General features: G+C 42.2%; 2 protein-coding genes across 6 annotated transcripts in view; one reads left to right on the forward strand and one right to left on the reverse strand.

Annotated features, from left to right (window-relative positions):
* The window catches only part of dnajb2 (DnaJ heat shock protein family (Hsp40) member B2), a 43,418-nt gene extending 28,160 nt beyond the window's left edge, over positions 1 to 15,258 (forward strand). For 3 of the 4 annotated variants that reach the window (XM_062070449.1, XM_062070447.1, XM_062070446.1), the window contains 4 exons: positions 3,479 to 3,549; positions 3,614 to 3,889; positions 14,950 to 15,007; positions 15,070 to 15,258. In XM_062070449.1, the coding sequence (XP_061926433.1) occupies positions 3,479 to 3,549; positions 3,614 to 3,889; positions 14,950 to 14,978 (376 nt within the window). In that variant the 3' untranslated portion in view covers positions 14,979 to 15,007; positions 15,070 to 15,258. Of the gene's footprint in view, positions 1 to 3,478; positions 3,550 to 3,613; positions 3,890 to 14,949; positions 15,013 to 15,069 lie in introns of all 4 variants that reach the window. The other variant, XM_062070448.1, reaches the window with a different exon arrangement.
* A 3,849-nt stretch (positions 15,259 to 19,107) lies between these two features.
* Positions 19,108 to 27,408, reverse strand: part of ptprna (protein tyrosine phosphatase receptor type Na) — a 74,665-nt gene continuing 66,364 nt past the window's right edge. For both annotated transcript variants that reach the window (XM_062068735.1, XM_062068733.1), the window contains exons 21-24: positions 25,115 to 25,168; positions 23,196 to 23,260; positions 19,547 to 19,620; positions 19,108 to 19,476 (exon numbers count right to left, since the gene is read on the reverse strand). In XM_062068735.1, coding sequence (XP_061924719.1) covers positions 19,405 to 19,476; positions 19,547 to 19,620; positions 23,196 to 23,260; positions 25,115 to 25,168 — 265 coding nt within the window. In that variant the 3' untranslated portion in view covers positions 19,108 to 19,404. The remainder of the gene's footprint in view (positions 19,477 to 19,546; positions 19,621 to 23,195; positions 23,261 to 25,114; positions 25,169 to 27,408) is intronic.

Here is a 27,408-nt window from a genome sequence, read left to right on the forward strand (position 1 = left end):
GAAGTCATGTAATTACAGGATGTGGGCTGCAGAGGGCAGTGGCAGACATGTTGAACCTGGTCTCAGTGGTAACAAGAAGAAGTCATGTAATTACTGGATGTGGGCTGCAGAGGGCAGTGTTAGACATGTTAAACCTGGTCTCAGTGGTAACAAGAAGAAGTCATGTAATTACTGGATGTGGGCTGCAGAGGGCAGTGGCAGACATGTTAAACCTGGTCTCAGTGGTAACCAAGAAGAAGTCATGTAATTACTGGATGTGGGCTGCAGAGGGCAGTGGCAGACATGTTAAACCTGGTCTCAGTGGTAACAAGAAGAAGTCATGTAATTACTGGATGTGGGCTGCAGAGGGCAGTGTTAGACATGTTAAACCTGGTCTCAGTGGTAACCAAGAAGAAGTCATGTAATTACTGGATGTGGGCTGCAGAGGGCAGTGTTAGACATGTTAAACCTGGTCTCAGTGGTAACAAGAAGAAGTCATGTAATTACTGGATGTGGGCTGCAGAGGGCAGTGATAGACATATTAAACCTGGTCTCAGTGGTAACAAGAAGAAGTCATGTAATTACAGGATGTGGGCTGCAGAGGGCAGTGGCAGACATGTTGAACCTGGTCTCAGTGGTAACAAGAAGAAGTCATGTAATTACTGGATGTGGGCTGCAGAGGGCAGTGTTAGACATGTTAAACCTGGTCTCAGTGGTAACAAGAAGAAGTCATGTAATTACTGGATGTGGGCTGCAGAGGGCAGTGGCAGACATGTTAAACCTGGTCTCAGTGGTAACCAAGAAGAAGTCATGTAATTACTGGATGTGGGCTGCAGAGGGCAGTGGCAGACATGTTAAACCTGGCCGCAGTGGTAACCAAGAAGAAGACCAGTTTGTTCAAAGAGTCTTCCTCCGCTGCCATGACAACACACCTCATTTCAATCTGCCAGGAAACATTTAGTCAGGTAGAAACACCACGGAATAACATGATTGTATTGTAAGACCATTTGTTTGTTGTTTTGTTGGTCAGACCACACGTGAAGCTGGAGGTGTGTGATTGGTATGAGAAAAGACTTCTAGAAAGTCTGCGATAAAAGTGACTTTAGACTTCCTCTCTACCGACTTTGTTTCTGCTGAGCGTATATTCCATTTTACTGAAGCAGTTTGAGTAACAATCTATATTTTATGTTTTCAATGCACTTAACTCTACTCCAAACATGGACGTGAAGCTCCTCCTCTCTCCGAGCAGCAATGCGTTCGCTCCAATAATGTCGTCTCACGGCGATGGAAGGTCAAATTGTCTTGTCTTGTCCCGAGAACCACTTGCCATGGCTTTGGATCTGAGATTTCCATAAGGTCCCTTTTTCCTCGTGCAGTTCCGCCAGCTATTTTCGAGCCTGGTAACTGGACGCCATTACACATTTCCTCAAACTACAGAACGGGCCGAGGGTCAAAAACGTTAATCGCGCGTCCAAAATAATGATTGATGATAAAGCGGACGTATAGTTGACGAGTTATTATCGCATTAACTTGGACAGCCCTGATATTTATCCATCCATCCATCCATCCATCTTCTTCCGCTTATCCGAGGTCAGGTCGCGGGGGCAGCAGCTAAGTCTCCCCAGCCACTTGGTCCAGCTCCTCCTGGGGGATCCCTAGGCGTTCCCAGGCCAGCCAAGAGACATAGTCTTCCCAACGGGTCCTGGGTCTTCCCTGTGGCCTCCTACCGGAAACACCTCCTTAGGGAGGCGTTCGGGTGGCATCCTGACCAGATGCCCGGACCACCTCATCTGGCTCCTCTCCATGTGGAGGAGCAGTGGCTTTACTTTGAGTTCCTCCCGGATGGCAGAGCTTCTCACCCTATCTCTAAGGGAGAGACTCACCACCCGGCGGAGGAAACTCATTTGGGCCGCTTGTACCCGTGATCTTGTCCTTTCGGTCATAACCCAAAGCTCATGACCATAGGTGAGGATGGGAACGTAGATGCGACGGGACGCCATTACACATTTCCCCAAACTACGGAACGGTCCAAGGGTCGAAAACGTTAATCGCGCCTCTTAAAAAATGATTGACGTTAAAGCGGACGTATAGTTGACGAGTTATTATCGCATTTATTTGGACAGCCCTGATATATATCCATCCATCCATTCATTCATTCATCTTCTTCCGCTTATCCGAGGTCAGGTCGCGGGGGCAGCAGCTAAGTCTCCCCAGCCACTTGGTCCAGCTCTTCCCGGGGGATCCCGAGGCGTTCCCAGGCCAGCCGGGAGACATAGTCTTCCCAACGTGTCCTGGGTCTTCCCCGTGGCCTCCTACCGGAAACACCTCCTTAGGGAGGCGTTCGGGTGGCATCCTGACCAGATGCCCGGACCACCTTATCTGGCTCCTCTCCATGTGGAGGAGCAGTGGCTTTACTTTGAGCTCCTCCCGGATGACAGAGCTTCTCACCCTATCACTAAGGGAGAGACCCGCCACCTGGCGGAGGAAACTCATTTGGGCCGCTTGTACCCGTGATCTTGTCCTTTCGGTCATAACCCAAAGCTCATGACCATAGGTGAGGATGGGAACGTAGATGCGACGGGACGCCATTACTCATTTCCCCAAACTACGGGAACGGGCCGAGGGTCAAAAACGTTAATCGTGCCTCTTAAAAAATGATTAACGTTAAAGCGGACGTATAGTTGACGAGTTATTATTGCATTAACTTGGACAGCCCTGATATATATCCATCCATCCATTCATCTTCTTCCGCTTATCCGAGGTCGGGTCGCGGGTGCAGCAGCTAAGTCTCCCCAGCCACTTGGTCCAGCTCCTCCCGGGGGATCCCGAGGCGTTCCCAGGCCAGCCGGGAGACATAGTCTTCCCAACGTGTCCTGGGTCTTCCCCGTGGCCTCCTACCGGAAACACCTCCTTAGGGAGGCGTTCGGGTGGCATCCTGACCAGATGCCCGGACCACCTCATCTGGCTCCTCTCCATGTGGAGGAGCAGTGGCTTTACTTTGAGCTCCCCCCGGATGGCAGAGCTTCTCACCCTATCTCTAAGGGAGAGACCCGCCACCCGGCGGAGGAAAATCATTTCAGTACCCGTGATCTTGTCCTTTCGGTCATAACCCAAAGCTCATGACCGTAGGTGAGGATGAGAACGTAGATGCGACGGGACGCCATTACACATTTCCTCAAACTACGGAACGGGCCGAGGGTCAAAAACGTAAATTGCGCGTCCCAAAAAGTGATTGACGTTAAAGCGGACGTATAGTTGACGAGTTATCATAATTCTGTGCAGTTTTTTACTAAAATATGGAGTTTTGTCGAGGCTGCAACCAATAATTCATGTTTACAATCATTCTTATGTTGAACTCTGCTTCTCCATGTAAATGTTTTGGTGGGTAGATTGGGTTCCACTGTAGTGTACTGGAATGTTCCGTTACAAACAAAATAAATGGAATATTTTCAAAGTACAAAAGCAATGGAATATTTTCAAAGTACATATTTGCTCGTAGGATTAAGGAGAACGGCCAAGAAAGAACGGAGATGGAGGAAGATGGCGTCTTAAAGGCTGTGCTGATTAACGGTAAAGCCACACCCACTGTCCCCACGTGGGTAGTGACGCCACTGAAGCGCACCTGTGTCACCAGGTGTGGAAGACGACCTGGCTCTCGCTCTGGAGCTCAGCAAGCGAGACGGCCGCCAGCATCAAGCGCCCTCAATCCAGGGCAGGTCGCCGCTGGACGCCGGGAGGACCTGGTCCGGTCCACATTCTGCCAGCGCGCAGCGCTCCTTTAGCTCCGCCCCCTTCTACCACTACGGCAGCCAGCGAGACGAGGACGACGAAGACCTGCAGATGGCGTTGGCGTGCAGCCTGTCAGAAATGGAGGCCCAGCAGAGAAGTGCTGCTCCCGACCTCATATCAGGTGCCGGGGGAGGGGTCGGGGCGGGGCTTGACAGAGCTGCTGGCCAGACAGGAAGTGGGCTAAATGCTGCCGGGCACAGCAGCGATGGCGGCAGCGAGCCAAAGAAAAAGAAATGTGTGTGCGTTGTGTGCTGAGGGTTAGTGTGACCTCAACTAAACATGATGACTTGGAATGTCTTCACTTAACCAAGACTAAGTATGGATGTAAACCGAGACAAAGTATGGATGTAAACCAAGACAAAGTATGGATGTAAACCGAGACAAAGTATGGATGTAAACCAAGACAAAGTATGGACGTAAACCGAGACAAAGTATGGATGTAAACCAAGACAAAGTATGCATGTAAACCAAGACAAAGTATGGACGTAAACCGAGACAAAGTATGGACGTAAACCGAGACAAAGTATGGATGTAAACCAAGACAAAGTATGGATGTAAACCAAGACAAAGTATGGATGTAAACCAAGACAAAGTATGGATGTAAACCAAGACAAAGTATGGATGTAAACCAAGACAAAGTATGGATGTAAACCAAGACAACGTATGGATGTAAACCAAGACAAAGTATGGACGTAAACCGAGACAAAGTATGGACGTAAACCAAGACAAAGTATCCACGTAAACCGAGACAAAGTATGGACGTAAACCAAGACAAAGTATGCATGTAAACCAAGACAAAGTATGGATGTAAACCAAGACAAAGTATGGACGTAAACCGAGACAAAGTATGGACGTAAACCAAGACAAAGTATGGATGTAAACCAAGACAAAGTATGGATGTAAACCAAGACAAAGTATGGATGTAAACCAAGACAAAGTATGCATGTAAACCGAGACAAAGTATGAATGTAAACCAAACAAAGTATGGATGTAAACCAAGACAAAGTATGGATGTAAACCAAGACAAAGTATGGATGTAAACCGAGACAAAGTATGGATGTAAACCAAGACAAAGTATGCATGTAAACCAAGACAAAGTATGGACGTAAACCGAGACAAAGTATGGATGTAAACCAAGACAAAGTATGGATGTAAACCAAGACAAAGTATGGATGTAAACTAAGACAAAGTATGGATGTAAACCAAGACAAAGTATGCATGTAAACCAAGACAAAGTATGCATGTAAACCGAGACAAAGTATGGACGTAAACCGAGACAAAGTATGGATGTAAACCGAACAAAGTATGGATGTAAACCGAGACAAAGTATGGATGTAAACCGAGACAAAGTATGGATGTAAACCGAGACAAAGTATGGATGTAAACCGAGACAAAGTATGGATGTAAACCGAGACAAAGTATGGATGTAAACCGAGACAAAGTATGGATGTAAACCGAGACAAAGTATGGATGTAAACCGAGACAAAGTATGGATGTAAACCGAGACAAAGTATGGATGTAAACCGAGACAAAGTATGGATGTAAACCGAGACAAAGTATGGATGTAAACCGAGACAAAGTATGGATGTAAACCGAGACAAAGTATGGATGTAAACCGAGACAAAGTATGGATGTAAACCGAGACAAAGTATGGATGTAAACCGAGACAAAGTATGGATGTAAACCGAGACAAAGTATGCATGTAAACCGAGACAAAGTATGAATGTAAACCGAGACAAAGTATGAATGTAAACCGAGACAAAGTATGGATGTAAACCGAGACAAAGTATGCATGTAAACCAAGACAAATTATGGATGTAAACCAAGACAAAGTATGGATGTAAACCAAGACAACGTATGGATGTAAACCGAGACAACGTATGGATGTAAACCGAGACAAAGTATGAATGTAAACCGAGACAAAGTATGAATGTAAACCGAGACAAAGTATGGATGTAAACCGAGACAAAGTATGGATGTAAACCGAGACAAAGTATGGATGTAAACCGAGACAAAGTATGGATGTAAACCGAGACAAAGTATGGATGTAAACCGAGACAAAGTATGGATGTAAACCGAGACAAAGTATGCATGTAAACCGAGACAAAGTATGAATGTAAACCGAGACAAAGTATGAATGTAAACCGAGACAAAGTATGGATGTAAACCGAGACAAAGTATGCATGTAAACCGAGACAAAGTATGGATGTAAACCAAGACAAAGTATGGATGTAAACCCAGACAAAGTATGGATGTAAACCAAGACAAAGTATGATGTAAACCAAGACAAAGTATGCATGTAAACCAAGACAAAGTATGGATGTAAACCAAGACAAAGTATGGATGTAAACCAAGACAAAGTATGCATGTAAACCAAGACAAAGTATGGATGTAAACCAAGACAAAGTATGGATGTAAACCAAGACAAAGTATGGATGTAAACCAAGACAAAGTATGGATGTAAACCAAGACAAAGTATGGATGTAAACCAAGACAAAGTATGGATGTAAACCAAGACAAAGTATGGATGTAAACCAAGACAAAGTATGGATGTAAACCAAGACAAAGTATGCATGTAAACCAAGACAAAGTATGGATGTAAACCAAGACAAAGTATGGATGTAAACCAAGACAAAGTATGCATGTAAACCAAGACAAAGTATGGATGTAAACCAAGACAAAGTATGCATGTAAACCAAGACAAAGTATGGATGTAAACCAAGACAAAGTATGGATGTAAACCAAGACAAAGTATGGATGTAAACTAAGACAAAGTATGCATGTAAACCAAGACAAAGTATGGATGTAAACTAAGAAGACAAAGATGGTTAGAAGTAGTACGCCCTCAGTGCCTACGTTTTGGACTGCATATGTGCCAAACCTCATAGACAGGGCCTGATCTACTAAGACCGTAACAGCAGGCGCTACACAGCGAGTGCAGACTATAAAGTATGTGTAGTATTTGTGGGCGTGTGATCCACTAAGACTGTGAGTAATATTGATCTACTAAGACTAAGTAATATTGATCTACTAAGACTGTGAGTAATATTGATCTACTAAGACTAAGTAATATTGATCTACTAAGACTGTGAGTAATATTGATCTACTAAGACTAAGTAATATTGATCTACTAAGACTGTGAGTAATATTGATTACCTTATTTAAGTGAGGCTTTTTTTGTATGTACTGTACGGCTCTCACCATGGAGACACTCCTTTACTGCGCATCCATGTTATTGTGCTCCTACCTAGGGATGGGTACTAAGAACCTAGGGATGGCTACTAAGAACCTAGGGGGGATGGCTACTAAGAACCTAGGGGGGATGGCTACTAAGAACCTAGGGATGGCTACTAAGAACCTAGGGATGGCTACTAAGTACCTAGGGATGACTACTAAGAACCTAGGGGGGATGGCTACTAAGAACCTAGGGGGGATGGCTACTAAGAACCTAGGGGGGATGGCTACTAAGACCTAGGGATGGCTACTTAGAACCTAGGGATGGCTACTTAAAACCTAGGGATGGCTACTAAGTACCTAGGGATGGCTACTAAGAACCTAGGGGGGATGGCTACTAAGAACCTAGGGGGGATGGCTACTAAGAACCTAGGGGGGGTGGCTACTAAGAACCTAACCTAGGGGGGATGGCTACTAAGAACCTAGGGGGATGGCTACTAAGACCTAGGGATGGCTACTTAGAACCTAGGGATGGCTACTTAGTACCTAGGGATGGCTACTAAGTACCTAGGGATGGCTACTAAGTACCTAGGGATGGCTACTTAGAACCTAGGGATGGCTACTAAGTACTTAGGGATGGCTACTAAGAAAGGGAATCTTTGGGCACCTCACCTAAATCCTAAAATGACTTTTGAAATGGACTGTTATTTAAAATAGAGTGTCTGTGTGTGTGTGTGTGTGTGTGTGTGTGTGTGTGTGTGTGTGTGTGTGTGTGTGTGTGTGTGTGTGTGTGTGTGTGTGTGTGTGTGTGTGTGTGTGTGTGTGTGTGTGTGTATGTGTATACACACACACACACACATATATATATATATATATATATATATATATGTATATGTATATACACACTACCATTCCAAAGTTTGGGGTCACTTGTAAATGTGGTTATTTTTGAAGGAAAAGCACTGTACTTTTCAATGAAGATAACTTTAAACTAGTCTTAACTTTACAGAAATACACTCTATACATTGCTAATGTGGTAAATGACTATTCTAGCTGCAATTGTCTGCTTTTTGGTGCAATATCTACATAGGTGTATAGAGGCCCATTTCCAGCAACTATCACTCCAGTGTTCTAATGGTACAATGTGTTTGCTCATTGGCTCAGAAGGCTAATTGATGATTAGAAAACCCTTGTGCAATCATGTTCACACATCTGAAAACACTTTAGCTCGTTACAGAAGCTACAAAACTGACCTTCCTTTGAGCAGATTGACTTTCTGGAGCATCACATTTGTGGGCTCAATTAAACGCTCAAAATGGCCAGAAAAAGAGAACTTTCATCTGAAACTCCACAGTCTATTCTTGTTCTTAGAAATGAAGGCTATTCCACTAAATTGTTTGGGTGACCCCAAACTTTTGAACAGTAGTGTATGTATATATATATATATATATATATATATATATATATATATATATATATATATATATATATATATATATATATATATATATATATATATATATATATATATATATATATATATATATATTTTTTATTTATTTTTTATTTTTTTGGAATGGATTTTTTAGTGTACCCCTAGTATGTTATTAAATGTGTTTTAATCCACACAAAGCTTAGTAGATCAGGCCCACAGTGTTTAAAAAACCTTTCAAAATAAGAGATTTGACCTTAAGTTGTATTAAACATGCCCAAAGTATTATACTGTATATCATATATATATTATAATGTATTATACTGTATATTATATATATATATATATAATATAATGTATTATATTTTATATCGTATATATAATATAATGTATTATACTGTATATCATATATATATATAATATAATGTATTATACTGTATATCATATATATAATATAATGTATTATATTTTATATCATATATATAATATAATGTATTATACTGTATATCATAAATATAATATATTGTATTATACTGTATATCATATATATAATATACTGTATTATACTGTATATCATATACATAATATACTGTATTATACTGTATATCATATATATAATATAATGTATTATATTTTATATCGTATATGTAATATAATGTATTATACTGTATATCATATATATAATATAATGTATTATACTGCATATCATATATATATATATATATATATATATATATATATATATATACATATATATATATATATATTAGGGCTGCAACTAACGATTAATTTGATAATCGATTAATCTGTCGATTATTACTTTGATTAATCGATTAATAATCGGACAAAAGAGACAAACTACATTTCTATCCTTTCCAGTATTTTATTTTAAAAAAACAGCATACTGGCACCATACTTATTTTGATTATTGTTTCTCAGCTGTTTGTACATGTTGCAGTTTATAAATAAAGGTTTATTTAAAAAAATATATATATATATTTTTTTAAAAAGCCTCTGTGCATGCGCATAGCATAGATCCAACGAATCGATGACTAAATTAATCAGCAACTATTTTTATAATCGATTTAGTCGATTAGTTGTTGCAGCCCTAATATATATATATATATATATATATATATATATATAATGTATTATACTGTATATCAGAGCTACAGTTGCAGTCTCTCCTAGTATCTTAAAGGTATAATCCATCATTATTATTATTATTATTATTATTATTATTATTATTATCTTGCTGAAAGCAACATGAATAAGTGAATTTCATCATTTTCACTGAAATGTCTTTTTGCACTCAAGTAGCCCCTGTCACGTACAGTAAGTACAGTAGCTACTTCATTGATCAAGTAGCCCCTGTCACGTACAGTAAGTACAGTAGCTACTTCATTGATCAAGTAGCCCCTGTCACGTACAGTAAGTACAGTAGCTACTTCATTGATCAAGTAGCCCCTGTCACGTACAGTAAGTACAGTAGCTACTTCATTGATCAAGTAGCCCCTGTCACGTACAGTAAGTACAGTAGCTACTTCATTGATCAAGAAGCCCCTGTCACGTACAGTAAGTACAGTAGCTACTTCATTGATCAAGTAGCCCCTGTCACGTACAGTAAGTACAGTAGCTACTTTATTGATCAAGTAGCCCCTGTCACGTACAGTAAGTACAGTAGCTACTTCATTGATCAAGAAGCCCCTGTCACGTACAGTAAGTACAGTAGCTACTTCATTGATCAAGTAGCCCCTGTCACGTACAGTAAGTACAGTAGCTACTTCATTGATCAAGTAGCCCCTGTCACGTACAGTAAGTACAGTAGCTACTTCATTGATCAAGTAGCCCCTGTCACGTACAGTAAGTACAGTAGCTACTTCATTGATCAAGTAGCCCCTGTCACGTACAGTAAGTACAGTAGCTACTTCATTGATCAAGAAGCCCCTGTCACGTACAGTAAGTACAGTAGCTACTTCATTGATCAAGTAGCCCCTGTCACGTACAGTAAGTACAGTAGCTACTTTATTGATCAAGTAGCCCCTGTCACGTACAGTAAGTACAGTAGCTACTTCATTGATCAAGAAGCCCCTGTCACGTACAGTAAGTACAGTAGCTACTTCATTGATCAAGTAGCACATGTCACGTACAGTAAGTACAGTAGCTACTTCATTGATCAAGTAGCCCCTGTCACGTACAGTAAGTACAGTAGCTACTTCATTGATCAAGTAGCCCCTGTCACGTACAGTAAGTACAGTAGCTACTTTATTGATCAAGCATTGCCAGAGTCTCTTGAGGTCTCAAACAAATCCACTTTGACTTTGAATTGTTGAGAAGAGAAGAGAAAAAGCTCTGAAAGTAAATGTTGGTCATTGTTGTTGTTGTTGTTGTTGTTGAAAGTCAATAAGAAATAAAGTCTGAGTCCAAAGAGGAGTTTGTTGTTTTGCTTAGTGACCTAGTAAATGTCATCTGACCTAGTAAATGTCATCTGACCTAGTAAATGTCATCTGACCTCATCTGACCTAGTAAATGTCATCTGACCTAGTAAATGTCATCTGACCTCATCTGACCTAGTAAATGTCATCTGACCTAGTAAATGTCATCTGACCTAGTAAATGTCATCTGACCTCATCTGACCTAGTAAATGTCATCTGACCTAGTAAATGTCATCTGACCTCATCTGACCTAGTAAATGTCATCTGACCTAGTAAATGTCATCTGACCTAGTAAATGTCATCTGACCTCATCTGACCTAGTAAATGTCATCTGACCTAGTAAATGTCATCTGACCTCATCTGACCTAGTAAATGTCATCTGACCTAGTAAATGTCATCTGACCTAGTAAATGTCATCTGACCTCATCTGACCTAGTAAATGTCATCTGACCTAGTAAATGTCATCTGACCTCATCTGACCTACTAAATGTCATCTGACCTAGTAAATGTCATCTGACCTAGTAAATGTCATCTGACCTCATCTGACCTAGTAAATGTCATCTGACCTAGTAAATGTCATCTGACCTCATCTGACCTACTAAATGTCATCTGACCTAGTAAATGTCATCTGACCTCATCTGACCTACTAAATGTCATCTGACCTAGTAAATGTCATCTGACCTCATCTGACCTAGTAAATGTCATCTGACCTAGTAAATGTCACCTGACCTCATCTGACCTAGTAAATGTCATCTGACCTAGTAAATGTCACCTGACCTCATCTGACCTAGTAAATGTCATCTGACCTAGTAAATGTCATCTGACCTCATCTGACCTACTAAATGTCATCTGACCTAGTAAATGTCATCTGACCTCATCTGACCTACTAAATGTCATCTGACCTAGTAAATGTCATCTGACCTCATCTGACCTAGTAAATGTCATCTGACCTAGTAAATGTCATCTGACCTAGTAAATGTCACCTGACCTCATCTGACCTAGTAAATGTCATCTGACCTAGTAAATGTCATCTGACCTCATCTGACCTACTAAATGTCATCTGACCTAGTAAATGTCATCTGACCTCATCTGACCTACTAAATGTCATCTGACCTAGTAAATGTCATCTGACCTCATCTGACCTAGTAAATGTCATCTGACCTAGTAAATGTCACCTGACCTCATCTGACCTAGTAAATGTCATCTGACCTAGTAAATGTCACCTGACCTCATCTGACCTAGTAAATGTCATCTGACCTCATCTGACCTAGTAAATGTCATCTGACCTAGTAAATGTCATCTGACCTCATCTGACCTAGTAAATGTCATCTGACCTAGTAAATGTCACCTGACCTCATCTGACCTAGTAAATGTCATCTGACCTAGTAAATGTCACCTGACCTCATCTGACCTAGTAAATGTCATCTGACCTCATCTGACCTAGTAAATGTCATCTGACCTAGTAAATGTCATCTGACCTAGTAAATGTCACCTGACCTCATCTGACCTAGTAAATGTCATCTGACCTCATCTGACCTAGTAAATGTCATCTGACCTAGTAAATGTCATCTGACCTAGTAAATGTCACCTGACCTCATCTGACCTAGTACATGTCATCTGACCTCATCTGACCTAGTAAATGTCATCTGACCTAGTAAATGTCACCTGACCTCATCTGACCTAGTAAATGTCATCTGACCTAGTAAATGTCACCTGACCTCATCTGACCTAGTAAATGTCATCTGACCTAGTAAATGTCACCTGACCTCATCTGACCTAGTAAATGTCATCTGACCTCATCTGACCTAGTAAATGTCATCTGACCTAGTAAATGTCACTTGACCTCATCTGACCTAGTAAATGTCATCTGACCTCATCTGACCTAGTAAATGTCATCTGACCTAGTAAATGTCATCTGACCTAGTAAATGTCATCTGACCTCATCTGACCTAGTAAATGTCATCTGACCTAGTAAATGTCATCTGACCTCATCTGACCTAGTAAATGTCATCTGACCTAGTAAATGTCATCTGACCTAGTAAATGTCATCTGACCTCATCTGACCTAGTAAATGTCATCTGACCTAGTAAATGTCATCTGACCTCATCTGACCTAGTAAATGTCATCTGACCTAGTAAATGTCATCTGACCTAGTAAATGTCATCTGACCTCATCTGACCTAGTAAATGTCATCTGACCTAGTAAATGTCATCTGACCTCATCTGACCTAGTAAATGTCATCTGACCTAGTAAATGTCATCTGACCTAGTAAATGTCATCTGACCTCATCTGACCTAGTAAATGTCATCTGACCTAGTAAATGTCATCTGACCTCATCTGACCTAGTAAATGTCATCTGACCTAGTAAATGTCATCTGACCTAGTAAATGTCATCTGACCTCATCTGACCTAGTAAATGTCATCTGACCTAGTAAATGTCATCTGACCTCATCTGACCTAGTAAATGTCATCTGACCTAGTAAATGTCATCTGACCTAGTAAATGTCATCTGACCTAGTAAATGTCATCTGACCTAGTAAATGTCATCTGACCTCATCTGACCTACTAAATGTCATCTGACCTAGTAAATGTCATCTGACCTAGTAAATGTCATCTGACCTCATCTGACCTAGTAAATGTCATCTGACCTAGTAAATGTCATCTGACCTCATCTGACCTACTAAATGTCATCTGACCTAGTAAATGTCATCTGACCTCATCTGACCTACTAAATGTCATCTGACCTAGTAAATGTCATCTGACCTCATCTGACCTAGTAAATGTCATCTGACCTAGTAAATGTCACCTGACCTCATCTGACCTAGTAAATGTCATCTGACCTAGTAAATGTCACCTGACCTCATCTGACCTAGTAAATGTCATCTGACCTAGTAAATGTCATCTGACCTCATCTGACCTACTAAATGTCATCTGACCTAGTAAATGTCATCTGACCTCATCTGACCTACTAAATGTCATCTGACCTAGTAAATGTCATCTGACCTCATCTGACCTAGTAAATGTCATCTGACCTAGTAAATGTCATCTGACCTAGTAAATGTCACCTGACCTCATCTGACCTAGTAAATGTCATCTGACCTAGTAAATGTCATCTGACCTCATCTGACCTACTAAATGTCATCTGACCTAGTAAATGTCATCTGACCTCATCTGACCTACTAAATGTCATCTGACCTAGTAAATGTCATCTGACCTCATCTGACCTAGTAAATGTCATCTGACCTAGTAAATGTCACCTGACCTCATCTGACCTAGTAAATGTCATCTGACCTAGTAAATGTCACCTGACCTCATCTGACCTAGTAAATGTCATCTGACCTCATCTGACCTAGTAAATGTCATCTGACCTAGTAAATGTCACCTGACCTCATCTGACCTAGTAAATGTCATCTGACCTAGTAAATGTCACCTGACCTCATCTGACCTAGTAAATGTCATCTGACCTCATCTGACCTAGTAAATGTCATCTGACCTAGTAAATGTCATCTGACCTAGTAAATGTCACCTGACCTCATCTGACCTAGTAAATGTCATCTGACCTCATCTGACCTAGTAAATGTCATCTGACCTAGTAAATGTCATCTGACCTAGTAAATGTCACCTGACCTCATCTGACCTAGTACATGTCATCTGACCTCATCTGACCTAGTAAATGTCATCTGACCTAGTAAATGTCACCTGACCTCATCTGACCTAGTAAATGTCATCTGACCTAGTAAATGTCACCTGACCTCATCTGACCTAGTAAATGTCATCTGACCTAGTAAATGTCACCTGACCTCATCTGACCTAGTAAATGTCATCTGACCTCATCTGACCTAGTAAATGTCATCTGACCTAGTAAATGTCACCTGACCTCATCTGACCTAGTAAATGTCATCTGACCTCATCTGACCTAGTAAATGTCATCTGACCTAGTAAATGTCATCTGACCTAGTAAATGTCATCTGACCTCATCTGACCTAGTAAATGTCATCTGACCTTGTTTGTCCTTGACCTGCACCTGGCAAATGTTGTTTTGCTTAGTGACCTAGTAAATGTCATCTGACCTAGTAAATGTCATCTGACCTTGTTTGTCGTTGACCTGCACCTGGCCAACAGCTGTTCTCACTGTTGCAGACTCCGACTTTAAGGCCTTCACCAGCTGACCTGACCTGGGCTCACCTTGGCCACCTGGGTAAAGTGCACACCTTTCTTGCCTCTGCTTCTCACTCACACATGGCCTTTCTGCTCCTGCAGGTCAGAGGTCATTACCCATGATGCACCTTGTTCCACCAGTGCAGTGTTTATGTCTGTGAAGGAGGGGAAATGACTTTAAGCATCTCTGAATCGTATTTTGTGAGAGAAACAAAACCTTGTACAGGCTGTGAGAAAATGATCCACTAGTAAGAGAACATATTGTAACTCCAGGGAAATAAAGTATTTCCTTCAGACTTGGACCTCTTCTTGTCCTCTTTGCTGAGCGTCACCATCATGTCTGTGTGGAGTTGGACTTCCTGTCCACTACTCTTATTTTGTAACTGTACTTCCCCTGCCTGTCCACTGAGTACTAGTTCCTGCACCTGTCGCTGATTGACACAGTTGTGTCCTGGTTGACAATCAGTCTCCTGGTTCAGTCCGGCTCTGTCTGGAAGGTCCGACGCCTCCAGTGGGTCCTCTGATGACGCCACCTTAAGGTCCGACGCCTCCAGTGGGTCCGACACCACCTCTGCTTCCAGTGGGTCCTCTGATGACGCCACCTTAAGGTCCGACGCCTCCAGTGGGTCCGACACCACCTCTGCTTCTAGTGGGTCCTCTGATGACGCCACCTTAAGGTCCGACGCCTCCAGCGGGTCAGACACCCCCTCTGCTTCCAGTGGGTCCTCTGATGACGCCACCTTAAGGTCCGACGCCTCCAGCGGGTCAGACACCACCTCTGCTTCCAGTGGGTCCTCTGATGACGTCACCTTAAGATCCGACGCCTCCAGTCGGTCCAACACCTTCTCTGCTTCCAGTAGGTCCTCTGATGACGCCACCTTAAGGTCCGACGCCTCCAGCGGGTCCGACGCCACCTCTGCTTCCAGTGGGTCCTCTGATGACGCCACCTTAAGGTCCGACGCCTCCAGCGGGCCAGACACCACCTCTGCTTCCAGTGGGTCCTCTGATGATGCCACCTTAAGATCCGACGCCTCCAGTCGGTCCAACACCTTCTCTGCTTCCAGTGGATCCTCTGATGACGCCACCTTAAGTTCCGACGCCTCCAGTCGGTCCAACACCTTCTCTTCTTCCAGTGGGTCCTCTGATGACGCCACCTTAAGTTCCGACGCCTCCAGTCGGTCCAACACCTTCTCTGCTTCCAGTGGGTCCTCTGATGACGCCACCTTAAGTTCCGACGCCTCCAGTCGGTCCAGCACCTTCTGTGCTTCCAGTGGGTCCTCTGATGACGCCACCTTAAGTTCCGAGGCCTCCAGTCGGTCCAACACCTTCTGTGCTTCCAGTGGGTCCTCTGATGACGCCACCTTAAGTTCCGACGCCTCCAGTCGGTCCAACACCTTCTGTGCTTCCAGTGGGTCCTCTGATGACGCCACCTTAAGTTCCGACGCCTCCAGTCGGTCCAACACCTTCTGTGCTTCCAGTGGGTCCTCTGATGACGACACCTTAAGTTCCGACGCCTCCAGTCGGTCCAACACCTTCTGTGCTTCCAGTGGGTCCTCTGATGACGCCACCTTAAAGGCCTACTGAAATGATTTTTATTTATTTAAACGGGAATAGCAGATTCATTCTATGTGTCATACTTGATCATTTCGCGATATTGCCATATTTTTGCTGAAAGGATTTAGTAGAGAAAATCGACGATAAAGTTTGCAACTTTTGCTCGCTGATAAAAAAAAGCCTTGCCTGTAGCGGAAGTAGCGTGACGTCACAGGAGCTAGTATTCCTCACAATTCCCCGTTGTTTACAATGGAGCGAGAGAGATTCGGACCGAGAAAGTGACGATTACCCCATTAATTTGAGCGAGGATGAAACATTCGTAGATGAGGAACGTTACAGTGAAGGACTTGAGAGGCAGCGATGGACGTATCTTTTTTCGCTCTGACCGTAACTTAGGTACAAGCTGGCTCATTGGATTCCACACTCTCTCCTTTTTCTATTGTAGATCACAGATTTGTATTTTAAACCACCTCAGATACTATATCCTCTTGAAAATGAGAGTCCAGAACGCGAAATGGACATTCACAGTGACTTATCTCCAGGACAATACATCGGTGACACACTTCGCTACTGAGCTAACGTGATAGCATCGTTCTCAAATGAAGATAGAAACAAAAGAAATAAACCCCTGACTGGAAGGATAGACAGAAGATCAACAATACTATTAAACCATGTACATGTAACTACACGGTTAATAATTCTCAGCCTGGTAAGGCTTAACAATGCTGTTGCTAACGACACTAAGGCTAATTTAGCAACTTAGCAGCCGGAACTCACAGAACTATGATAAAACATTAGCGCTCCACCTACGCCAGCCAGCCCTCATCTTCCCATCAACAGCCGTGCTCACCTGCGTTCCAGCGATCGACGGCGCGACGAAGGACTTCATCCGTGGGTTTGGCGGCAAGCATCGGCTAGGCGTAGTAAGTAGTCCTTGTTGTGTTGCTGCAAGTATTGTACTTAGCCGCTAAGACACCGATCGATCCCACCTACAACGTTCTTCTTTGCAGCCTCCATTGTTCATTAAACACATTGCAAAAGATTCACCAACACAGATGTCCACAATACTGTGGAATTTTGTCGAAGAAAACAGAGCTTTGTGTATTGTGTCCAATAGGGCCCAAACACTTCCGTGCTTTTTGTGACGTCACGCGCATAAATCATATCCAAAGGAGATTTTCAAGCTGAAGTGTGGCGGGAAATTTAAAATGTCACTTTATAAGTTAACCCGGCCGTATTGGCATGTGTTGCAATGTTAAGATTTTCTCATTGATATATAAACTATCAGACTGCGTGGTCGCTAGTAGTGGCTTTCAGTAGGCCTTTAAGGTCTGACGCATCCAGTGGGTCTAACACCACCTTTACCTCCTGCCCAGCAGCACCTTCACCTCCTGCCCAGCAGCTCCTTCGCCTGCCGCAGAGGCGCCCGTGCTCCTCGTCCTGGTTGGCGCTCAGGTGGCGTGCAGGCCAGCAGCAACTACCACCTGGGACTTGTGTGGACTCCTGCAGCTGCTCCTGTACCGGCCTGAATCCCCTTGGCCAGCTGCAGCGGCACTGGACTCCTCCTCGCTGGCTTCGGGGTCACCGGCCAAGGACCGTTTTTTGTGCTTTAACCATCTCCATCACTGGACATACTTTGTTCAAATTGGTAAGTGCGTCTCTGACCAAATGGCCATGACCTGTGGGGTTCCTCAGGGCTCGAGTCTGGGACCCCCGTAATTCAACTTGTACATTCTGCCACTACGCAGCTTTGATGTGTCCTAGCACAACTATGCAGACGACATTCAGATCTAGGTGTCAGTGCAGCTGACACCTAGATCGAGATTGTTAAAGGACCAGGAGGTGGTTGATCAACAATTTATTATCGTCCAACATAAAACAGTCAAGAAAACTGTCTAAAGCACCATAGGGGTGTTGGACCACGAGCGCCCCCTAGAGGTTCCCCAAATGTTTTTATTTCTCAGCTGTGGTCCGTATGGGTCCAGTGGGACTCAGTTTTGCTGTAATACACTTTTCCACCACTTGTGGCAGTAATGACAATATCAAACAAACAGAAGAAGTTAGAAGAGAAAGTCAGAGAAGTTTAAGCGCAAAAAAATATGACTAAATTAGAAAAGCTGTATTTTTATTTACACTTTAATTTAATGACTGTTTATTTACGGATGTATTATTAATTTAGTCGGTATGTATTCATTTTAGCCCAACATAGTTTGTAAATTGTATAAATGTCAATATGTTTTAATATGTAAAAAAAATATTCATAGGTTTTTGAGTTTATATTATGTTTGATTAGGAAACATTACTAATTTAGCTAGAATTTATATTACATTTATTTGTCATCAGTTTTTTATAAATCCCTTTCTTGCAGTATGTTTGATTAGTATTTATTATTGTAATCAGCCTGACCTAAGCCTTGATAAGTAACACAAGCTCTCATATCATGTAACAAGGTTGTAAACGTATTTATAATTATTGAATAGGATTAGAAATCTGCTAAATCAGTGTTAATATGTGAGCGGGGCCCCGGGCTCCTGTGTAGTGCTGCTCGACTAAGCTACTGAAAAAAAGACTCCAAAAGCATTTTTGCTGCGTCACATCACAACATTTATTTCTCAAGTCAAAAATACATTTTTTATAGCCATTTTATCCTTTTGCTACATGAAATAAATCTGGGAGGAGTATTTACATGAATGATGATGTTCAAAGTACTCCAGGGACACAAACATGGACACACTCCCAACTTGACAACCCACACAAGACAAAAAAGCAAAGTTGTGTCTCTTTTACGGCTTGTGACCTTTGACACATTTATTCAGGTTGGGGCCCAAACATTTAACAGAAGAAAAGGTGAATGATAAGGTGTGGTGTTCAGGTGGCGACGATTCACTGCGGCAAAGCCTTCAAGATGGCGTTCACCTCCTCGGCCACGGCTGTCAGCGCAAACTCAAACTGGTCCTGAGCGGGAGAAGACACCATGAGAAGGACATCTGGATTGGCACCTACTGGTATCTACTGGTACTGGTACCTTGGTGCGGACAAGGCTCGGTCTCTGGTCTCTGATGTGCTCCAGTGTGGCAGCAATGTCGATCTCCTTCACGCCTAAACACAGCAGCAGCAATATTTCATCACATTTACATATTTCATATTTCATCACATTTACACCGCATGATTCTGACAAAGGTCAGAACGCATGTCCGGCCCCTAGCATGTCATGGGGGCCCAAAGAGGAAAACACTCAACCGTGCCAGACTCTCCCGTCGTTCCCTAGCTGAGAAGCTGGCAGACATTGAGCGGCTGATCACCTCAGAGTCTGGGATGGATGAGAAGTGGACCTCTCTACCCACCATCCTCTTTGACACTGCAGCCCAAGCCATTGGCTTCAAAACTAAGAAACACCAGGACTGGTTTGACCAGGAGGGTGGAGAGATCTCCGCCCTCCTGGACAATGCACAAGGCACACAGAGCCACCCTGAACAACCCACAATCCTAATTCCATGAAAAGCAATGGCAAGCCCTTCGTTCTGAGGCCCAAAACAACTCTCAGAAAACGGCAAGATGAGTGGTGGATCTCAAAGGCCAATGAAATCCAGTCTCACGCTGATAGAAATGACATGCACAGTTTCTATGGTGCAGTGAAAACCATCTACGGCCCCAGAAACTGCTCCCTGGCACCTGTCAGATCTGCTGATGGAACATCTCTAAATCAAGGATCAGGCTATGATAGTGGAGCAGTGGGCTGAACATTTTAACACCGTGCTCAACCAGCCCACCCCCAGTGGACCCAACTGTCCTTGCAGAGCTCCCTGAACATCCTAGCTTGCCAGATCTCGACCTCCCCCCAACCTTCAAAGAAATCCTGCATGCAGTCAAAACCCTGAAAAACAATAAATCCCCTGGACCTGACAGCATCTCGGCTGAACTTCTCAAGGAAGGAGGCTACCTCTGTACATGGACACTGCATCTCTACATGTCAGAGGTGTGGAGACGAGAGTGTGTCCCGCAACAGTGGAAAGATGCCAACATTGTGACCATTTACAAGAACAAAAGTGTTATGTGCAGGGGGGTCGCAGCTTGCTGCAAGGTTCGTTCCCCCGGGATGCAGACGGATCACTCCGGACAGGACGTGCAGGTAAGAACATGATTTATTCGTAGAACTCAAACAAGTACCAAAAACTGAAAACAAGCCAGAGGAAAAACGTGCCAATCGCACTGGACACTAAAGCTAACACTTAGCACAGACTAGAGACAAGGAATACTCACGTAACTGTGGCAAAGAGCAAACAAAGAAGCCAGGCCGACTGAAATAATGCTTCTGATTAGTGCTTGGGAAACAGGTGAGCGTCCCGAACACCAATCAGAGGCAGGTGAAAATAATAAGTAACCATGGTGACTAAAACAAACTCAAGGGTGCACAACAACAGGAACTAAGGGAGTCCAAAACTAACAGAATATAACAAAAACATGATCCGGGCCACGGATCATGACAAAAGGAGACACATCCATCTGCTCCAATAGTAGGGGTATCTCTCTGTTGGCCATTGCTGGAAAGGTCCTTGCCAAGGTCATGCTCCGCAGACTCATCCCTGCAATATCAGAACGGGTCACCCCAGAGTCGCAGTGTGGTTTTCGGAAGGACAGGGGGACAGTTGACATGATCTTTGTGACACGTCAGCTCCAAGAGAAATGCCGGGAGCAGCACAAGGACTTGTTTTTAGCCTTTGTTGACCTTTCAAAGGCATTTGACACAGTGAACAGGGACCTACTGTGGCAAGTCCGGAAGAGATTTGGGTGTCCACCCAAGTTTCTCACCATCCTTGCGCAGTTCCATTCTGGGATGATTGCCCGAGTGGTAGTGGGAAGACACAGCTCAGAGCCCTTTGGTGTGAAAACTGGAGGGAGGCAGGGCTGTGTGCTGGCTCCAGTTCTCTTCAACATCTTCCTCGTCTGTGTCACAACACTGCTACGCAGGAGGATGGAGGAGCAGGCTGGAGTTACCATAGACTTCAGGCTTGATGGTAGCCTGTTTAACATCAGGAGGCTACAGGCAACTACCAAGCTGACCTCGGAGACCATCATTGAGCTGCAATACGCCGATGACTGTGCCCTGGTTGCCCATACACCACAGGCTCTGCAAAACATCCTCTCTGCAGCTGTAACTGCACATACCAGTATGGGACTGACGATCAACACCCAGAAGACAGAGGTACTCTGTCAGTCCAGTGCTGACCTCCCACAATAACCCTCAGCAGCAGGGCAACAGCTGCTCACGGTGCCCACCTTCAAATGCCTGGGGAGCATAATGTCTGACATCTGCTCAATGGATGACGAGATCCAGAACCGCCTCGAGCAAGCATCAGCATCTTTTGGTCGTCTAAGGAGAAGGCTTTTTCAGAACAGCAACCTCAAACTCCACACCAAAGTGCTGGTCTACAGAGCAGTATGCATCACTGCATTACTGTACGGATGTGAGGCATGGACTATTGCGAAGCCTGGAGACTTTCCATGTTAGATGTCTCCAGAAGATCCTTGGCATCACATGGAAGGACATAAGTGCTGGAGAGGGCAGGCAGCTGCAGCGTGGAGTCCATCATGACCCAACATCAACTCAGGTGGTTGGGGCATGTCATCCCAATGCCCAGCCATAGACTCCCACGCAGAATCTTCTATGGTCAGTTACACCAAGGCCAACGCAGTGCTGGTGGGCAGAAGAAGCGGTTCAAAGACCAAATGCAGACCACCCTGAAGAGATGCCAGATCAACCCCTCTTCCCTGGAGGAACTTGCTTCCTGTCGAGACCTCTGGCGCTCCCACTCCTCACAGGGAGTGGATTATATGGAGGAACAGCGCACACAACACTGTGCTGCAAGCCACCCCTCCCCCCCCCCAGCACCTCCTTCAAATGCCTTGTCTATAACCACATCTGTGAATCCAGCCAAGCCACCCCTGCCCCCCCCAGCACCTCCTTCAAATGCCTTGTCTATAACCACATCTGTGAATCCAGCCAAGCCACCCCTGCCCCCCCCAGCACCTCCTTCAAATGCCTTGTCTATAACCACATCTGTGAATCCAGCCAAGCCACCCCTGCCCCCCCCAGCACCTCCTTCAAATGCCCGGTCTGTAACCACATCTGTGGATCCAGCCAAGCCACCCCTGCTCCCCCCAGCACCTCCTTCAAATGCCCGGTCTATAACCACATCTGTGGATCCAGCCAAGCCACCCCTGCTCCCCCCAGCACCTCCTTCAAATGCCCGGTCTATAACCACATCTGTGGATCCAGCCAAGCCACCCCTGCTCCCCCCAGCACCCGCTTCACATGCCCGGTCTATAACCACATCTGTGGATCCAGCCAAGCCACCCCTGCTCCCCCCAGCACCCGCTTCACATGCCCGGTCTCTAACCACATCTGTGGATCCAGCCAAGCCACCCCTGCTCCCCCCAGCACCCGCTTCACATGCCCGGTCTATAACCACATCTGTGGATCCAGGATTGGACTGTTCAAACATCAGCAGACTCTCAAATAAAAGAAGATGGTCATCATCGAATCGATGGACAACCATAAGTAAGCAAGTGTGTGTGTGTGTGTGTGTGTGTGTGTGTGTGTGTGTGTGTGTGTGTGTGTGTGTGTGTGTGTGTGTGTGTGTGTGTGTGTGTGTGTGTGTGTGTGTGTGACTCACATTTGGCCATGCGGTTGAGCACCATGTCAATGAGGATGTAGGTGCCAGTCCTGCCAGTGCCGTCGCTGTGGTTAGCACACAACAACAACACACAACATGTGTTACATACAGTAAAAGTACAGTTGTATGTTTCCCTCATTCCTGTGAGAATCCTGCGTATGACTGACGCATTTAGGTGTGGGACTCTTCTTTGTCTTACCAGGTCGGTAGCGCATTCTTCATGTATTCTACACTCACGCTTTAAAGGGGAACCACACTTTTTGGGGGGGGAATTTTGCCTATCGTTCACAATCTTTATGAGAGACAAGAACACACTTGTCTTTTTTTAAAGGATTTTATAGATGATGAAATCGAGAATGGATTCTGAATCAAATTGTCACCCCAGGAATGGATGGAATTGTTAGGTTCCCAGAGATTCAACCCCTTACAGTAAATGCTGCTAAAACTGTTTTTTTAATGCAGAGTCTGAATGAAATGGGCAGGTGTACCTAATGTTGTGACCGGGTGAATCTATAAAATGTTTTATTTTTGACCGTGTCTGGGGAAAAAAGAATAGTGGTGACGACATCAAGATATATATTTGAACATGGTACATTTTCACTTTTCATTTGACATACAATCTCAAAGTGCTAAATATCAATAGACGTAACAAAAGAAGAATTGGATACAAATCAGAATACTTTTGGAGAGGTTGGGGCGTGGTTTCATTTGCAGTCCGGGAACGCCTCACAGCGGGACACAAAATGAATGAATGAATGAATCGTTTGTCCACCGAGACATGCGTCGCACATGTGGCTCCCTCTAAAGGTTTGCAAACTGAAACATTCCCAAATAGAGAGGTTTGTAAATCGAGGTTCCACCGTATAGTAACGAAAAGTTTGGGGTCACCCAAACAATTTAGTGGAATAGCCTTCATTTCTAAGAACAAGAATAGACTGTTGAGTTTCAGATGAAAGTTCTCTTTTTCTGGCCATTTTGAGCATTTAATTGAGCCCACAAATGTGATGCTCCAGAAAGTCAATCTACTCAAAGGTCAGTTTTGTAGCTTCTGTAAGGAGCTAAAGTGTTTTCAGATGTGTGAACATGATTGCACAAGGGTTTTCTAATCATCAATTAGCCTTCTGAGCCAATGAGCAAACACATTGTACCATTAGAACACTGGAGTGATAGTTGCTGGAAATGGGCCTATGTAGATATTGCACCAAAAAGCAGACATTTGCAGCTAGAATAGTCATTTACCACATTAGCAATGTATAGAGTGTATTTCTTTCAAGTTAAGACTAGTTTAAAGTTATCTTCATTGAAAAGTACAGTGCTTTTCCTTCAAAAATAAGGACATTTACATGTGACCCCAAACTTTTGAACGGTAGTATATATATATATATATATATATATATATATATATATATATATATATATATATATATATATATATATATAATTGGATTTTAAGAGTACGTGAAAGTTGGACCTTGTTTACTTCCGTGACGACCTGCTTAAAGTTTTGTAATCAATCAGAAATATCAGGCAGCTAAAATGTGCCAAACATGGATAAGTGTATTTTGCATTTTTCCCATCATGCATTGTAATGCATTGAAAAATGGGTGTAGTTTATGCTGATTGTGGATCAATGTTCAATGAGCAGGATGTGTTGTGTGTGACCGTGTTTGTTGATGTTTTTGTGCTGGTTATTATTATTATTATTTTTTTTTGGCACCATGACTAGGGAAGGTTGTTTGGATAGGACCATCCAAGTAATGTAAATATAATGGCCACCCCACTTGAGCTACTTTTGCTGGGGACAAGATGGCAGCAATCAGACACCAAATTGTTTATTAGACTGGTGTGATTGTAGGCCCAAGACATTGACGAATGGAAAAGTAGTTTGATGAGGATTTTCTGATGAAAAGTGATGTTACCTGCAGTGGACTATGATTGGACAGGAGCGTCCTCGGTAGCATTTGTTCACCTTCCTGAAAAGCAGAAGCCAGAGCAGATAGGAGCAGGAGAGAAAAAGACAAGATGAATAGAAGAGACTTTAACAAGGAGATGTGATGGAATGGCGGGACATGAAGGAGGCGGGACTTAAGGGAGAAGATGTGGTCCCTCCTGCAGTAGCCAGTCACACCTGCCAATGCTCATTTTTGTGACTATGCAACTGGAGGCAGAGTACTAGCTGCAAACCACAAAAATGACACTGGGAGATGCTGGAGTGTCCACTGGGACAGAGGGAGGGAGAGAGGGAGGGAGGGAGTGGGCGGGCGAGCGAGCCATGGACGACAGAGATAATAATGAAGCTGTCCATCTTGACCATGGACCATCTTGACCATGGACCATCTTGACCACGAACCATCTTGACCACGGACCATCTTGACCACGGACCATCTTGACCACGGACCATCTTGACCATGGACCATCTTGACCATTGACCATGGACCATCTTGACCATGGACCATGGACCATCTTGACCACGGACCAGTCTTTTCAGCCACGTGGAAGCATGGAGATTGTTGTATTTACATGAAGAAATCCACAGAGGCGCAACAATTCAGATTTACAAAAGCATGTTGCTTAAACACTCATGCTAATTAGCTCGTGGCCAACCACTCCAAAGCAGAAGGCCATTTTTTTTCAGATTGGGACAAGATTGTAACATATTTAGTCAAAATAACAATATTTAGTCAAAATAACATACTTAGTCAAAATAAAATTTTGTCAAAATAAAAATATTTAGTCAAAATAACAATACTTAGTCAAAAGAACATATTTAGTCAAAATAACAATATTTAGTCAAAACAACAATACTTAGTCAAAAGAACATATTTAGTCAAAAGAATAATATTTAGTCAAAATAACAATACTTAGTCAAAATAACAATACTTGTTCAAAATAACAATATTAAGTCAAAATAACAATATTTAGTCAAAATAACAATACTTAGTCAAAATAACATATTTAGTCAAAATAACAGTCAAAATAACAATACTTAGTCAAAATAACAATATTTAGTCAAAATAACATATTTAGTCAAAAGAACACATTTTATCAAAATAACATATTTAGTCAAAAGAACACATTTTATCAAAATAACATATTTAGTCAAAATAATATTTAGTCAAAATAACAATACTTAGTCAGAATAACAATATTTAGTCAAAAAAACAATACTTAGTCAAAATAACAATATTTAGTCAAAATGACAATATTTAGTCAAAATAACAATACTTAGTCAAAATAACAATATTTACTCAAAATAAAAATACTTAGTCAAAATAACAATATTTAGTCAAAAAAACAATACTTAGTCAAAATAATACTTAGTCAAAATAAAAATACTTAGTCAAAATAACAATATTTAGTCAAAAAAACAATACTTAGTCAAAATAATACTTAGTCAAAATAACATTTAGTCAAAATAACAATACTTAGTCAAATTAACAATATTTAGTCAAAAAAACAATACTTTGTCAAAATAACATATTTAGTCAAAATAACATTTAGTCAAAATAACAATATTTAGTCAAAATAACAATATTTAGTCAAAATAACATTATTTAGTCAAAATAACAATATTTAGTCAAAAAACAATACTTAGTCAAAATAACAATATTTAGTCAAAATAACATATTTAGTCAAAAGAATATATTTAGTCAAAATAACCTATTTAGTCAAAATAACAATATTTAGTCAAAATAACAATACTTAGTCAGAATAATATTTAGTCAAAATAAAAATATTTAGTCAAAATAACAATATTTAGTTAAAATAACATATTTAGTCAAAATTAACAATATTTAGTCAAAATAACAATATTTAGTCAAAATAACATATTTAGTCAAAAGAATATATTTAGTCAAAATAACCTATTTAGTCAAAATAACAATATTTAGTCAAAATAACAATACTTAGTCAGAATAATATTTAGTCAAAATAAAAATATTTAGTCAAAATAACAATACTTAGTCAAAATAACAATATTTAGTCAAAATAATATTTAGTTAAAATAACATATTTAGTCAAAATTAACAATATTTAGTCAAAATAACATATTTAGTCAAAATAACAATATTTAGTCAAAATAACATATTTAGTCAAAATAACAATATTTAGTCAAAATAACACTTAGTCAAAATAACAATACTCAGTCAAAATAACAATACTTAGTCAAAATAACATATTTAGTCAAAATAACAATAACAATATTTAGTCAAAA

This window comes from Entelurus aequoreus, linkage group LG14, assembly GCF_033978785.1.
Source record: "Entelurus aequoreus isolate RoL-2023_Sb linkage group LG14, RoL_Eaeq_v1.1, whole genome shotgun sequence".
Classification (NCBI taxonomy): domain Eukaryota; kingdom Metazoa; phylum Chordata; class Actinopteri; order Syngnathiformes; family Syngnathidae; genus Entelurus; species Entelurus aequoreus.